The sequence below is a fragment of the Salmo salar genome, chromosome 02, assembly GCF_965601325.2.
Source record: "Salmo salar chromosome 02, fSalSal1, whole genome shotgun sequence".
Lineage (NCBI taxonomy): Eukaryota > Metazoa > Chordata > Actinopteri > Salmoniformes > Salmonidae > Salmo > Salmo salar.
Window position 1 is genome coordinate 40,349,891 of NC_138292.1, and position 17,017 is coordinate 40,366,907.

Consider the following 17,017-nt stretch of genomic DNA (forward strand, 5'->3'; position numbering starts at 1 on the left):
GTGTGGTGTTGCAGGTTATGAATATCCGAAAGCTGTTGAACAAAATCGAGAAGCCTCACGGTCTCTATCCCAACTTCTTGAGTCCCGTCAGTGGCAACTGGGTCCAACGTGAGTACTGGTCTCCACCGAAGGAGATACACATTATTATATTATTATCATGGAACATAAGGGATCTAGAATGGAACTAGAATGTCTACTAAACAGCCTGAGGGGCATTCTACTAGCCAAAGGTACAAAATCTGTGCCATGCGATATTTGGGAAGACAACATTTCACTCCACATTCTCTACTAGCCTGGTCTAAAAAGTGCTATCTGGCTAGCGGGCTAGCTTCATTTCGATCACCACACTTCACTTACTGTATCCACAGGAAAGCTTTTGCCACTATACAAGCACCTCCTTTGTAATTGTAGTACAGCAGTAAAGAACGTCCTTGGTTAACCCAGTCAAAGGCAAATCGTAGACGTTTTTAAACTGTACAGGAACACTAGAATTCCATATTATTACCCCGTAGTCGCCCGTGAACTGATCTTCTAACTTTCTACACACTCCTCCGACCTTGCAGGAGCGCTCCTATTTAAATCCTTTGGGGCATCCTTGTCATCCGTCCATCCCTTTTTCTTCCTTTCTTTCTTTCACTAGCAATGTCAGTCTCAAGCAGTGCTGTAAATCGCCTCGCTCAGGGTTATTAAAATAATAATGAATCCAATTACGTCGAGAAATTGAATCTTTTCCGATTCATCTGAAAGGCAGAGGAATGGGAGATGCCGAGATGGCATCTGAAGATGTGGGCCTGAAAGTCCTAATCTGGCTGATTATGGGGATAATTGTTGTTGTGGGTGAATGGTTAATGAAGCAGGTAGATAAGGAGGAGAGGAAGGAGAGGGACAGTGGGTGTTCAGCCCAGCCTGTGTTTTTGTCAGCATGGGCACATGGGGCACAGAGCAGAAAGCACGGATTCACACAGACCTCTCCCACAGTCTCTGGTGTTCTGTTGTCAAGGGCTAACAGAACGCTGCGTGATAACCTTTCACAGTGTGTAGGAGTGTGTGGTGGTGGAGGGCGGGCGGGCGTGCCTGCATGGATGTGTGTGTGGATGTGTGAGAGCACAAAAACGTCTCCAACCCGGTATCTTATCCAGAGTATTTAAATTAGCATGAAATTGAGTGGGAGGGGAAAAAATGTATATCTGAAGTTGTACTAATCAATTATTATTTTTATTTAAATTATAACCACAACTGTGTGGGTACGTGATAAAGCTAGCCATAATGACCATGTTATTTTCTGTGCTAAGGCTACCCCGAGTATGAATCTACAAATCAGTCAGTCTGTCATACCCCACAAGAGATTCTCACGTACACTCTGATTCTATTTGACTGGTTGGTTATTGGGTTTAGTAAACCCAAGGTCCGCCTGCCTGTGAGACTGCAGAGTAATGTTTGTGGAAAAATAGATCCCCACCCCCCCCCCCGTGTGGAGATAATGAGATAATGTCAGATTTCTCTCTTTTTTCCTCTCCCAGATCACGTTTCCATTGGCGGCCTGGGGGATAGCTTCTACGAATATCTGATCAAATCATATTTGATGTCAGACAAAGACGGATGAGGAGGCTAAGACGATGTACTATAGTTGCTCTGGAGGTAGGGAGAAATTCCATATAGGACGCAGAGAGGGACCTACTGCTGTCGTCAGGGGGCCGCTCTATCTCAGCAGGCACTGTTGTGAATGGATATATACAATATGGAGGGATATATGGATGGAGGGAACAAAGGAAAGGAGGACTGGGGTCTGTTATCGCTGTAGTTTTAGAGTTCAGTGTCCTTTTACGGTATGTCATAACAAGTATCAGCAACCTGTGATGCACAGACACACACACGACACATGCACACGCGTGTAAGTGTGCACACAAAGTCACAAACATACACACAAACATGCACATGAGCTAACACACGCATACATGCAAGCGTGCACATGCAAATATGCCACCCCTACACACACACACTCTCACACCACACATACACACTCACAAAACATGGCACGACACACACAAACACACAACCTCCTCCACACACGCACACCTAATCCCTCAGCCATCAATTAGCACAATATCTTCTCCTTAAATACCATTGACAATAGTCTTTTAGGCTGATGAGACTATTTGCTCATTGGAGGGTCAAGCCAGAGGCAAATACATTAATTATAGACAATCTCTCGCCTGTGGCCTGGTATTTAAAAGAGTTATAGTTTTCTGGTATCTCTAGCGTAGCTAGTACAAGAAATACTTGCTAGGTTTTAGGATCGTGGGTTTGAGTCCCGCTGGTGCCACCCATAAAAATGACAATGATGGGGATCGATGTCATGTGCTAGAAGCAAGATTAACTTTAGAGAGAGAGAGAGAGAGAGAGAGAGAGAGAGAGAGAGAGAGCGAGAGAGAGAGAGAGAGAGAGAGGAGAGAGAGAGAGAGAGAGAGAGAGAGAGAGAGAGAGAGAGAGAGAGAGAGGAGAGAGAGAGGAGAGAGAGAGAGAGAGAGAGAGAGAGAGAGAGAGAGAGAGAGAGAGAGAGAGAGAGACAGAGACAGAGACAGAGACAGAGACAGAGACAGACAGACAGACAGACAGACAGACAGACAGACAGACAGACAGACAGACAGACAGACAGACAGACAGACAGACAGACAGACTCTGGCAGGAGACGTTGCAACAGGGGTGGGAGAAACTTCAAGTGTCCCTATTATCTCTCTCCTGTTTCGCACTCTCCCTCTATCTCTCCTTTGTTTCCACCAGATTTCCACTTCTCTCTCTCTCCTGGAATCAGAATAGAATGTGTTATAGGATGTATAAATAATTCCGTACATAAATGCAGACACACATACCAATATGGACACGTTGTTCACGTTGGTAATGTGCATAGATAGTACGTCTACAAAACATTTATCCACAGACCATTTTGGATAGGACAAGCCATACAACAACTTGGGTACACACAAATTGAAGCCGCTGACATCCCAGCACTGCCATGGCACATGTGCTGTAGATAGAAATGTATTCCAGACCTTCCAATTGCTTCTCCAGTATTTCTTCTTAGATCAGATTTAAATTGAAAAACTATTGCGGCCTTTTTTTTTTTTTATTGTCAGTGTTTCGCCATCTCATTTTCAGAGTAACAGAAGCATTCAGAACCCACAGAGTTGAAATCATACATATAGAATGACTGGAATAAAAAGCCTGGATTCTATTTCTAAGGTCGAAATCTGTATTCTACTGTATGTGAATGGAGGTTTGTCTGTGTATGTTTTCTTGGTCTCTCACCCCCCCCCCCCCCCCCCCCCCCCCCCCGGCTAGTATAAATGCTAACCATGTTTCCCCATCACAGTTCCAGCAGGATTCAGAGCAACACCGAGTTGAAAAAAATGCTTCAGTATGCAGTGAATTAATATAGATTTATCTGTGTCTCACCCATTTATAAATGTCAATCGTCCCCCAGGCTATCGAGGCTAACCTGGTGCAGAAGTCCCCTGGTGGGCTGACCTACATGGCGGAGTGGAGGGGGGGCATCCTGGACCACAAGATGGGGCACCTGGCCTGCTTCTCCGGGGGCATGGTGGTGATCGGAGCCGACGACGGCGCTCCAGAGAAGAGGCAGCACTACCTGGACCTGGCTGCAGAGATTACACACACCTGCCATGAGAGCTATAGTAGATCTGGTGAGTAGGACTGGGAATGCATTGAGTATAGGACATCTATGTGACCAAGGACAGGTATGAGATGAGTATTTAAGGATACTGGATATCCAATGGCTGGATGTTGCTCTGTGTATTCAGAGCAATTATAGCGTTTCCTGTTATTGTCAGTGAAATTACAATGCCGTTAGACTATCTTGTTAAGTGAAGGAATTTGGTGACCCCCAGAGAAATAGAAAAATAGAAAGATCATAATAGGTTTTTGTACATAGAAGGTTCTCTTTGGTAAAAGAGGTAAATTGGTCATCAAAAAGAATGGGGGACCAAGTCACTCTTCATATAATTCATTTAAATGCCTTTATTTGTATGGCATGTTCAATGGAAACAGAGATTTAAAACTCTGAAGCGTATCGGCTGCATGGCCTTCATCAGGGAGAGATTGAGTCATATTGCAAATAAAAAAAATCTGCAGTCAATTTACATTTAATTTCCCCCTGAATTAACCAGAGAATCACTTCTAGCTGGCAGCTACACCTCAAAAGCCGGATGTAAGGCTTAATAGGGAGCTTCAGAACCTCATGTCTGTGATGTGAGGAATAAAAGTTGTTCCAAATTATTCTTTATCATCTTTCTATACTTCAATGTGCACTCATGCTGTCCTACCAGACCTCTTTTGAAAGCAGTAATCATTTGAAGGCAGTCAGTGGTGATTCAGAATGGAGAGAAAGACCAAGATGTCTGTCATTTGTAAAATAAACGGAGAATGAGAGTCTCACAAGGACCACAGGCAAATGATTTGTAGCACAACTCAACCTGGAGAGGACGAAGATCAAACAAGAGCCAGATCCTCCAGTCTTGATGAGATTCCACACACACAGTTCATTTTACACTATTTTGGGGTTTATATGGTATATTGTTGTTAAAACTATTCTAACTATTTATATTGTTCAAGCTATTCTAGTCATGCTGTTCATATTTTTGAAGTAAAAATTACATTAAAAGGAGTAAATATCCAACTCGCAAAGAGTTAACTCTAATTGCCATTTTATTATTTTCAGTATAATTTTTATCAACTCCCTTACCATTTTTCACTTTTCTGTGTTGTTTAAAACTAATAATCAACTCCAGCAGAGTAAACTTCTCTTTCAGTTTACTTCCTTTGAGTTATAAGGGTATAAAGCCTTATTTAAATGTTTATTGTGTAACATTATAGTTACTCTTAATGGAGGCAAAGGTACTGCGTCCCAATCAACTCAGGGAGCGTATCACTCCCGATGGTTAAGAAAACTCCCAGTAGAGTCAATTCAACCCAACACTTTTCAACTATCCTTTATTTACTGTGCACTGTCTTGGATGGAGAATGAACTCGAGGGAATCTAAAAGACTGAGAGATAATAAAAAAATGAGTTGTGTTCACTTTTGGGTTAAAAACTTGCTTGAACTTGATTTCTCGTCCTCGGCCCTGAAACTTAACGGAAATATATTATTCGGGAATCAATTTTGAGTGTTTCCACCACAGGGTGAGCAGACCGGTTTCATCCTGATAATACAGCTGATGCGACTCATCACATAACAGGTTTCTTGATATACTTAGAAGACTTTTCATCTCCCCATCCAAAAGGCACCTCCTCCTTTTTATTGCCATCCTCTGCTTTTTTTCTTCATTTTCCCCCCTTCTCATCAGAGGGCTGCTCAATATTTCACTTCCGAGCCTCTTAGCTTCTGTTGGATTGGATGCCTTTGGAGTGAGAAAGGATGTTAAAATGGTCTCTCCTTCTGCTGCACCTCTCTGCTGTCTGGATCTGTGCCATCAACACAACAGGGCCTGCTGGCCCCCGTCTTCTAGCCAAATCAAATCAAATTTTAATTGTCACATGCACCGAATACAACAGGTGTAGACCTTACAGTGAAATGCTTACTTACAAGCCCTCAAGCAACAATTCAACAATTCAGAAAATCCCCCCAAAAAAGTAAGAGATAAGAATAACAAATAATTAAAGCGCAGCAGTAAATAACAATGGCGGGGCTATATACAGGGGGTACTGGTACAGAGTCAATGTGTCAATGTGCGGGGGCACCGGTGTCGAGGTAATTGTTGTAATTATGTACATGTAGGTAGAGTTATTAAAGTGGCTATGCATAGATAATAACAGAGAGTAGCAGCCGCATGGGGGGGGGGGAGTAATGCAAATAGTCTGGGTAGCCATTTGATTAGCTGTTCAGGAGTCTTATGGCTTGGGGGTAGAAGCTGTTTAGAAGCCTCTTGGACCTAGACTTGGCGCTCCGGTACCGCTTGCCGTACGGTAGCAGAGAGAACAGTCTATGACTAGGGTGGCTGTAGTCTTTGACAAATTTTAGGGCCTTCCTCTGACACCGCCTGGTATAGAGGTCTTGGATGGCAGGAAGCTTGGCCCGTTCACACTACTCTCTGTAGTGCCTTAAGGTCGGAGGCCGAGCAGTTGCCATACCAGGCAGTGATGCAACCAGTCAGGATGCTCTCGATGGTGCAGCTATAGAACCTTTGAGGATCTGAGGACCCATGCCAAATCTTTTCAGTCTCCTGAAGGGGAATAGGTTTTGTCGTGCCCTCTTCACGACTGTCTTGGTGTGCTTGGACCATGTTAGTTTGATGGTGATGTGGACGCCAAAGAACTTGAAGCCCTATAGGCTGTCTCGTCGTTGTCGGTGATCAGGCCTACTGTACCACTGTTGTGTCATCAGCAAACTTAATGATGGTGTTGGAGTCGTGCCTGGCCGTGTATTCATGAGTGAACAGAGAGTACAGGAGGGGACTGAGTACGCACCCCTGAGGGGACCCCGTGTTGAGGATCAGTGTGGCGGATGTGTTGTTACCTGCCCTTATCACCTGAGGGCGGCCGGTCAGGAAGTCCAGGATCCAGTTGCAGAGGGAGGTGTTTAGTCCCAGGTTCCTTAGCTTAGTGATGAGCTTTGAGGGCACTATGGTGTTGAACGCTGAGCTGTAGTTAATGAATAGCATTCTCACATAGGTGTTTCTTTTGTCCAGGTGGGAAAGGGCAGTGTGGAGTACAATAGAGATTGCATCATCTGTGGATCTGTTGGAGTGCGGTAGGGTTTCTGGGATAATGGTGTTGATGTGAGCCTTTCAAAGCATTTCATGGCTACAAACGTGAGTGCTACGGGTCGGTAGTCATTTAGGCAGGTTACCTTAGTCCTTGTGCCCAAGAACACTATGGTGGTCTGCTTGAAACATGTTGGTATTACAGACTCAGACAGGGAGAGGTTGAAAATGTCAGTGAAGACACTTGCCAGTTGGTCAGCGCATGCTCGGAGTACACATCCTAGTAATCCATCCGGCCCAGCAGCCTTGTGAATGTTGACCTGTTTAAAGGTCAAATCAAATCCAATCAAATCTTACTCACATCGGCTGCGGAGAGCGTGATTACACAGTCATCCGGAACAGCTGATGCTTTCATGCATGTTTCAGTGTTACTTGCCTCGACGCGAGCATAGAAGTTATTTAGCTCATCTGGTAGGCTCGTGTCACTGGACAGTTCTCGGCTGTGCTTCCCTTTGTAGTCTGTAATAGTTTGCAAGCCCTGCCACATCCGACAAGCACCGGAGCCAGTGTAGCATGATTCGATCTTAGTACTTTATTGACACTTTGCCCTTTTGATGGTTCGTCGGAGGGCATAGCGAGATTTCTTATAAGCTTCCAGGTTAGAGTCCCGCTCCTTTTAAAGTGTCAGCTCTAGCCTTTAGCTCAGTGTGAATGTTGCCTGTAATCCATGGCTTCTGGTTGGGGTATGTACGTACAGTCACTGTGGGGACGAAGTCCTCGATGCACTTATTGATAAAGCCAATGACTGATGTGGTGTACTCCTCAATGCCATATTCCAGTCTTTGCTAGCAAAACAGTCCTGTAGTTTAGCATCTGCTTCATCTGACCACTTTTTTTTGTAGACCGAGTCACTGGTGCTTCCTGCTTTAATTTTTGCTTGTAAGCAGGAATCAGGAGGATAGAGTTATGGTCAGATTTGCAAAATGGAGGGTGAGGGAGTAAAGGTGGTCTAGATTTTTTTTCCTTCTGGTTACACATTTAACATGCTGATAGAAATTAGGTAAAGCTGATTTAAGTTTCCCTGTATTAAAGTCCCCCGCCACTAGGAGCGCTGCCTCTGGGTGAGCGTTTTTCTGTTTGCTTATGGCAGAATACAGCTCATTGAGTGGGGTTTTTGTGCCAGCCTCGGTCTGTGGTGGTATGTTACAGTTTTTAATGTCCCGTTGGTAGGATATACGCGCTTTCAGTTCGTCCCATTTATTTTCCAGCGATTGAACGTTAACTAGCAGAACAGAAGGCAAGGGCAGATTAGGCACTTGTTGCCTGATCCTTACAAGGCATCCTGATCTCTTTCCGCGAAACCTACGTTTCCTTTTCCAACGAATCACGGGGATCTGGGCATGGTCCGGTGTCTGTAGTATATCCCTCCCGTCTGACTCATTGAAGAAGAAATCCTCGTCCAATTTGAGGTGAGTAATCCCAGTTCTGATGTCCAGAAACTATTTTCGGGTAGCAGCAACATTATGTATAAAACAAGTTACGCACAACGCAACATTTTTTTTTTAAATAGCATGGTTGGTTAAGAGCCGTTAAGACAGCAGCCCTACCCTCCGTCACCATCTTTACATCCCTATATCAATTCAGACGAGAGAAAATGTCAGAACTTTTTCTGTCATTGGCTAATGTGCCTCGCTGTTGGGGAGGAGATGAAGGTTGATGTATAGAAACATAAAACAGTCAAAAGTTCAAAAGACAGATGGGCTCTCTGTCCTAAAAAGTGTTGAGAAAGTTGGAGTTAGTCGTGTGTACTGAAGTAGAAAGCAGATGATGTCAAGGAGTGAAATGCCACTGCTGCCATGGCTGCTCTCATTCCTCTCCTGCCAGATGGATGTTGTGACTGCAGTGAGTAAGTACAAAAATGTATGTACTTACTAAGGATTGCCCCTTTAACAGGCAGTGACCTTCATACAGCAGAACTATGTCCCCATTTGAACGTGATCCATAAACCTCTAAGATTTTTTTTTAATTCTGTCCACTGTCCCGCGACTGTCCTGCAAAATCGTTCCCTTGTCCCACATTTGGGCTTTTTACATGTGGTCACCCTAATTCCACCAGTGGAAGCTTTGCTACTGCAACATGTAACACCATCTTTTCGCATGTGAGGGGAATAACATTATTTCAACCCCACATGTGAACTTGCAATTCCACATGTGAAATATAACTGCATATCCGATATTCCAAATTGCAATTCACATGTGAGGTGTTATTCTCCTCACGTGTTAACATGTGAACTCTAAATTTAATACATGTGAAAATATGGTTTAAGCTCAACGTGTGATTTCACATGTGAAAATGCACATTTTACGTGTTTTTTTTGTAAGGGTTCTGCAAACGACCTGGCAAATATCCTACTACTGTTTGGGGAAAAAACATGCGTCATGTGACATATGTAGTACTACATACTCATCCTGATTGAGATTCAAAATGTGAAATGTTGCCATGCCAATGGTCTTACCCTGAACTCCAAATCTAAAAGAAATTGCTACCCAGAGTGGCAACCATTGTGCTACTGTAGATGGGAATCCTGTTCACATGCTGTTGCTATGTCCTTCCAGAGTGGCAGAGACAGAATGTGTAGACCGTCTGGATTACAAGACCAACTGGGGAACAGGTCTTTATTGTAGAGCTCATTTTCCATGACGTTTTAGAGCGTAATGTCGGAATCCCGATTCTGTGCCAGGGCTATAGTATTTATAGTGCGTTGCTAATTCACCCACAGCTATGTGGTTCGTTTTGATTTGTTTCAGTACCTCAGACTGATTGAACAAACTATTAACTTAAAAATAAATTGACTCAAATAAAATTCCTCATCCCCCATGTTTTTTTTTAAGTACATAATTTAATCTGTTCACTCTGTGTCTCTCTAATCTCCCTTTAGCTACGAAATTAGGGCCCGAGGCATTCCGATTCGACGGTGGGGCGGAAGCCACAGCGACCAGACTGAGTGACAGATACTACATCCTGCGGCCGGAGGTCATTGAGAGCTACATGTACATGTGGAGGTTGACCCATGACCCCAAGTACCGGGAGTGGGGCTGGGAGGCAGTGGAGGTGAGTCACACAGACGTTAACGTTGCACAGTCTTCATGATGCAGCCATAATGTCACTAAACTAATGACTTGTTACTCTGGTGCTTTATCTCCAAATTATCTTCTGGTTTTATTTGTTACATTTTGATTAGCATTGAGTTTAAACTGAGTGGAGATCTGACGCTTATCCTTAAAGTGCATTTAACAAGGATGTGTAAAGAACAATAAAACCGTGATTCTAGAATGTGTTTTTGAAATATGATTAAAAACCTCAATAGAGACAATCATATCCCACATACAGATGTTGGATCTTAACTTGATCACTCTTGTGGCAGAGAATTTTCCTGTTGCATCAGGAAATTCAAATGAGTCCCTGAAAAATAGCAGTTAAGAAATGACCATACCAGACACTTTTGGATAACATAAATAGGAAACAAATAAAATAATAACAATAGGCTACACCAACAGTTTACATTCATACAGTTTCGGGTAAATTGCCATAGTAGATTTGCCAAACTTTATTTCTATTGCACGGAATGTTTGTCAAATAGATACATCGCCCTTCTGTTCAAAAAGGACTACCGTAAAATCCGGACTATAAGCCGCAACTTTTTTCCCACGATTTGAACTTCGCGGCTTAAACAATGACGCGGCTAATATATGGATTTTTCCCGCTTTCAAATTTGTGGGTCCTGACAGCGTGGAGCATTGTCAAAAAATCCACTATCATCAACGGGTTTCGAAAGGCTGGACTGCTGCGTGTTGAAGAGGGCTCAGCGGGGGATTTGCCTCCGGATGAAAGTGACGAGAGCGACAATGAAAACGATCCAATATCGGATGAAGCAATTCTGAGGCTATTCAACTCCGACACCGAAGGAGATGGTTTCAGTGCACAGGAGGAGGAAGATAGTGACCAATGACTTTCTTGGTAGGCTACTGTTTACTGCTAATTATAAAAAAAATTGTTACAAGCCGTGTTTCGTTAAAGCCTATTTATTTTTGTTACAAGCCGTGTTTCGTTAAAGCCTATTTATTTTTGTTACAAGCCGTGCTTCGTTAAAGCCTATTTATTTTTGTTACAAGCCGTGTTTCGTTAAAGCCTGTGTAAAGTTCATTTGTTTCAATGTACCGGTAGGCACCTGCGGCTTATAGACATGTGCGGCTTATTTATGTTCAAAATAAATAAAAAAAATTAATTCAGTGGGTGCGGTTTATATTCAGGTGCGCTTAATAGTCCGGAAATTACGGTAAGTTGTTCTGATTACAATACCAACCGTGAGTGTTGAATTTAGTCAATCACTGAGCTGACCAACTGAGCTAATTGATCAGTTCAGTGATTGACTAAATTCAACACACCTGGTCTTCCAGGTCGGTTAAATCAAAAACCAGCATACACTGCGGCTCTCCAGGAATAGGGTTGCCTACCCCAAACTGTTAACCTTCGAGTTGTTTCGGTTTTAACCCTGTAAACCAGGGCTGTCCAAGTCATTCCATGGAGGGCCTAGTGTCTGCAGGTTTGAGTTTTTTCCTTTCAATTAAGCCCTAGACAACCAGGTGTGGGGAGTTCCTTACTAATTAGTGACCTTAATTCATCAATCAAGTGAGGAGCGAAAACCCACAGACACTCGGCCCTCAGTGGAATGAGTTTGACAGCTGTGCTGTAACCCTGCGGAATGAATCCTGTAAACACGTGGAATTAATGCGTCAAAAAAAGACATTCGTCCATGAGTCAAAGGGTACTGGTCCGGATTCAAAGCCATGCCGACTCTGGCATATGTGTGCCGGGGTTAGTGGCTGTAACCGTTGGACCACATAGGCACTGAGAAAACCAATCATTAGATAAAAAAACAAATCAGATTTCCCCCCTACGACGAAAGGGTTCAAATTGAGGTCTGACATCTGTACTGGTCTCTGTCCATGCGTATTCTCTTGAGGAACTAATGTACAGCACATATAATTGAACATGGTCAATGTCCTTCGATGCTACGTCTAACAAGGCAGTGTGAGGGCAGAACTAGCCAGGCTGATTAGCATATTACTGCCCCTTGACAAAAGCAGACTAATGCACCATAATTAACACAGACCCCTGTTCTTACTGTTGCATCTGCACGAGAAAGAAGCAAAGTGTGGGTTTTGTCAACCTTTGTGCCCCATAATTAATGCATGTGTCAGTCTGATCACACATCCCAACCCCTCGTTGTAATGGCTAAGAGGATTGGGAGCCACGTTATTAGCTTTGCCCCCATTCACCACCTCAACCCCAAACTCTTGTTCTCACTCGTGCTACTGGATGCCGTTGAATATTGTATAAGGTGCCCCAGACAAGACCTTAATATAAGTAGGCTTTATGTTTGGTGTCGTATGAGGTGAGTGTGCTGTGAGGTAAAAGAGGGTGCTTGAGGACATGGTACTAGGTTGATGCATCTGTCTCTGGCTCTCCGTAAACAACCTTATGTTCCCTTATTAGGGTTGCGCAAGTCCAGTACTTGAGAGCTGCAGTCCTACTACTGGAAGTTTGATTTGATATGAATTGAGGTCATTACATCGATAGGTAGGAAGATACGGTCTGTGCCCATTGGCTAACTACTGGTATAGTACATGCCCATTTTGACATTAACATCCCTCCTGCACTCTTCTTTCTATTCTTCTCCCCAGGCTCTGGAGCAACACTGCAGAGTCGAAGCTGGTTTCTCTGGGATCCGAGACGTGTACGCCCAGACAGTCAGCCATGATAACATGCAACAAAGCTTTTTCCTTTCCGAGACACTCAAGTAAGTCTAACATAGCCAGTCAACATCCCCCCCTACTGAGAATATACCAGCAAACACTTAGCTTTTTTTGATTTGTAAATGGCTACAGAGCTTCTTCCACTAAGTGTAAGTGGCATTTACAGTTTCTGAGAAGTAGTAAGAAGTAAATGGCAATTGCAGTTTAAAGCCCCCTAGAGTCGATCGAATTAGCATAATACAAAAATCCCTATCAAAATCCGTTAGTTTAAGCTCGAGATATCTTTTTTGCACGGGCTGCTTCTCAATCCACTGCATCCACCGATGTCACCCTTCCGCATCTCCGATGAAAGGTGGCAGAGCTAGATGCGGGGTTTGTCAGACCATGAGACGTCCCGAAAAATCTGTCTTCTCACGAAGACGTCTGTAGTAGTTTTACCCCTCTATGGGAAGATGATACTCTCATGAACGCGTACATGTTGGTTGTTTTGCTCTAGGACGCCCACAAGCCTCACAAGAAAATATAAAATAAAATAATTCCTGATCTTCCTTATATCTCTCAGATATAGGATAGACAGTTAAGAACAAACTTCCTTTAGATTTTGGGGGGAACTATCTCTTTGTTAGTCCATGTATGAAGCTGTTATTCAATGCATTTCTATGGGTTAATAGCAGTAAGGCTAAATTCAATGTTTCATCATGTCATGTCCTGACCAGTAATAGGGGTTATTTGTATTGTAGTTTGGTCAGGACGTGGCAGAGGGTATTTGTTTTATGTGGTTCGGGGTGGTGGTTTGCTTAGAAGGGTGTTTGATTTATTATTTCCGGGTTTTGGGTTATGTTCTATGTTCTCTCTAGTTTAGTATTTCTATGTTAGGTAATTGGGTGTTGGACTCTCAATTGGAGGCAGGTGTTTGTAGTTGCCTTTGATTGAGAGTCCTATATATAGGTATGTGTTTTGTTTGTGTTTTGTGGGAGATTGTTCTGTGTATAGCCTTGTGCCTTACCAGACTGTTATTCGTCGTTGTGTCTTTTGTGTACGTGTTTATTTTGGTTTCCCTTCTTTTCTTTAATAAAGAAGATGAGTGCACATTTCCCCGCTGCGTCTTGGTCCGCTTTATCCGACGGCAACCGTTACACATCAAATAATAGTTTTATTTTTATACCTTAAAGGATCCTAAAACTTAAAATCAAATAGATAAATGATCCATGGTATGACCATCTTAAAACAATTCCATACGTTAGCTTAGTAGATCCCCCCCCCCCCATCCCCCTGGCTTAGACTCCATAGGGTTTTAAAGCATGAAGAAATGTTTTCTCGTTAGCTATGGTATACACTTTCCACCCTATTGACTTGTCTGTCTATCGTGAGAACACTCACATTAGTCTAAGATATTCACACAATATGTTGAGTGCACTCAAGCACAGTATCTTAATTTCAACATTTACAGATAAACCTTATCATGAAAGGAATAGAAATTGAGGAACTCAGATTCAGCTGAAAGACTCCATTTAGCCCCCCTCTCTGACTCCGTTTGCTCTGGGCTGGTTAAGTGATGTGGACAATCCACATAGTGATGTTGTTTCAGATCGTGAGGAACGTGTGAGTGTCGTCTGGGCCCCCTTAGATTAAGAACCCGTAAAAACGTTGGTGGGAAAATGGAAAAAGCTGTGTTTTATACTAAATCTTTTCAGGAGAGATAAGATGAATTATAATTTCGATTTTTTGGGGGGGTGAAAATCTCCACACAGGCTTTAAATAAAGCACACGCTTCACCTTGCTGTTGTTCATCACGTATTGTATTCGTCAATAATTAATTCAATAGGTGTGAGACATTACAAAAGAGACTTGTTTCATCAGTAATTAATCTATCACTGCCCAACCATGATTTAAAAAAATTGTATTGGCTCCTACAATAGCATTATAGCCATGATGTATTTGTTTAGATACCCGTAGTCTGGGAGAAAACTAGCCAGCCAATCCTTTATTCTAGCCATTCGTTTCCCCAAGACACTGACTCTGTTTGTACCTCTCAGGTATCTATACCTGCTCTTCTCTGACGATGACCTGCTGCCTCTGGAGGACTGGGTGTTCAACACGGAAGCTCACCCCTTGCCCGTCGTCCGCAAGAGCTGCCTACAGGGGGAGGGAGGGACACATGACAAGACGACCTCGGAGTAGCAACCTACTGTACAACCACTGCACAACTCACCTGGATACAGACACAGAGTAACACGTATTCTTACATCACATGCATACGAACACACACATAGACACACACATGACAACATTACACACAGGTAACAACACCACAACAAGATGCAGGGCCAACGTCCCTTGGGCCCTGTCACAGACTCTCAATTCCTTTCCAGTAAAGGATCTTGTCGTATACGCTGTGATTGTATAATCTTGAGCCGGGTCGGGACTACTTCCTGCCGGCGTTACTTTCTGTGGACAATCAGGACGAACATGATTTTCATGAAAAGAGCACCTTTTTTTTCTTTTCTTCTTTCCTCTGTGAGGAAACCAAGAGTATCTTGCAGACCCAAGTGTAATGGGAAGAGTGCTGTATTATGGGCCATATTGTGTGAGAGAGAGAGAGAGAACCACTGAGCTTTTGTTTTGATTCCGTTTTTCACCGCAATCAATTAATGATTTCACTTGATCTTGTTATGGCTTTTTTCTCTGTCTCTTTGACCAAAGTTGTTTGTTTTTTTGTTCACCCCCTCATAATTCCCTTAACACATCATTTCTGTGGTGAGATTTGACCAATAGTAAGACGACAGACTAATAGGAAGGTTTGAATGGTGTTGAATATTAAATGTATAGACAATTGTGAAATGTAATACTCAAAATCCACCTTGAAAAGGATTGTTTATTCAGAGTTTCCTTGCAGAAACAGGTTAAATGAATAATAACAGGCATGGGAAAAATTGAAAACTGAAGAGGTTGTTGGGGAGAGGGAGTGTCTTACATGTCCAGGGACCATTTTTATACATTGTTTGTCTTTATAATTTGTTTAGAGTACAATACTGGTGACATATTTTCATCAGGGCAAGTCAGCGTAACTTCACATTCTGTGAGACCTGTGACTCACCTGTGACCTGTGACACAACTGTCAGTCCTGTTATTGTAACACAAGTGTCGGTCCTGTGACTGTAACACAAGTGTAAGTCATGTTACTGTAGCACTGTAGAACGAGTGTCAGTCCTGTGACTGTAATACTACAGAACGAGTGTCAGTCCTGTGACTGTAATACTACAGAACGAGTGTCAGTCCTGTGACTGTAATACTACAGAACGAGTGTCAGTCCTGTGACTGTAATACTACAGAACGAGTGTCAGTCCTGTGATCAACACCGTAACACAAGTGTCAGTCATGTTACTGTAACACTATAGAACGAGTGTCAGTCCTGTGACTGTAATACTACAGAACGAGTGTCAGTCCTGTGACTGTAATACTACAGAACGAGTGTCAGTCCTGTGACCAACACTTTAACACAAGTGTCAGTCATGTTACTGTAACACTATAGAACGAGTGTCAGTCCTGTGACTAAAACAGAAGGTCTCAGCCTGTTACTGTGACACAAGTGTCAGTTCTGTGACTCCAACACAAGTGTTAGTCCTGCTACTGTAACACAAGCACTCACAACCACCCCAGAGGCAAGATCACCACAGCTTGTCCCAGTCGCTTAGTATGACTGGGCTCAAATATGCTTGCCAAAGTTAACAGCCCTCATCGAGAGCTCCAGCTCTCTCAAATCCACAGTGGGGAAAGTTAGGCTTGAGGCTAAGGGTTTCCTAAAATGCATTCCGTAGAGGGGAATGTGAACAGCGCTTTCCTATTTCATCCTTATACGTATCATCACAGCTGTCCAATACAGAGAGAATGTGCTGTACATACCTGGATGAATGTAAGGGTCCCCTGTATTAGCTGATCTTCAGTTTCTTTTGTGATTTATTTTACTTAATTACATCGTTATTTTCATTGCTTTTTCATTTGCTTCCCTCAGGTGTTTCTGTAAAAGAGGAAAAATGTTTGACTTTAATTTTAGTTCTGGTTGATATGAATTATTGTTATTACTTATCTTTCATTGTTGAATATTTTCAAATACTGATAAAAGACCTGTGCAACTTTGTACATTTAAAGCAACTTCATTTGCTTTGTCTGTATTTTTTTTTGTCTGTCCCTAATATTACTGCTTATGGTTTTTACTGTATGGAGTGTTAAATCTATGTTTGACCTCACCTTCCAACACATTGACTGAGTGTATTTCCTGAATACACTGTCAACTTAACCTATTGATATGGAAAACCTAAGATCTTCGCCATACTTCACATATGAAACCGCATCACGTATCTGTACCACCAATGCTGCAATTGGCAAAGCTCTGCTTTCTGTAGCTTTGTGCTCCAGGTCTACCAATACAACGTTTCCTATACCTTAGCAACCAAGGCTGTCAACATCAATATCAGACAAGATCA

At 42.8% G+C, this 17,017-nt stretch overlaps 1 protein-coding gene across 1 annotated transcript in view; it reads left to right on the forward strand.

The window, feature by feature from the left end:
* LOC106582899 (mannosyl-oligosaccharide 1,2-alpha-mannosidase IA) overlaps positions 1 to 16,685 on the forward strand; it is a 218,104-nt gene extending 201,419 nt beyond the window's left edge. Inside the window, 7 exon segments of the mRNA XM_082962941.1 lie at positions 15 to 108; positions 1,521 to 1,591; positions 1,593 to 1,635; positions 3,480 to 3,701; positions 9,656 to 9,828; positions 12,462 to 12,577; positions 14,570 to 16,685. Coding sequence (XP_082819067.1) covers positions 15 to 108; positions 1,521 to 1,591; positions 1,593 to 1,635; positions 3,480 to 3,701; positions 9,656 to 9,828; positions 12,462 to 12,577; positions 14,570 to 14,714 — 864 coding nt within the window. The 3' untranslated portion in view covers positions 14,715 to 16,685.
* The last annotated feature ends 332 nt before the right edge of the window (positions 16,686 to 17,017 follow it).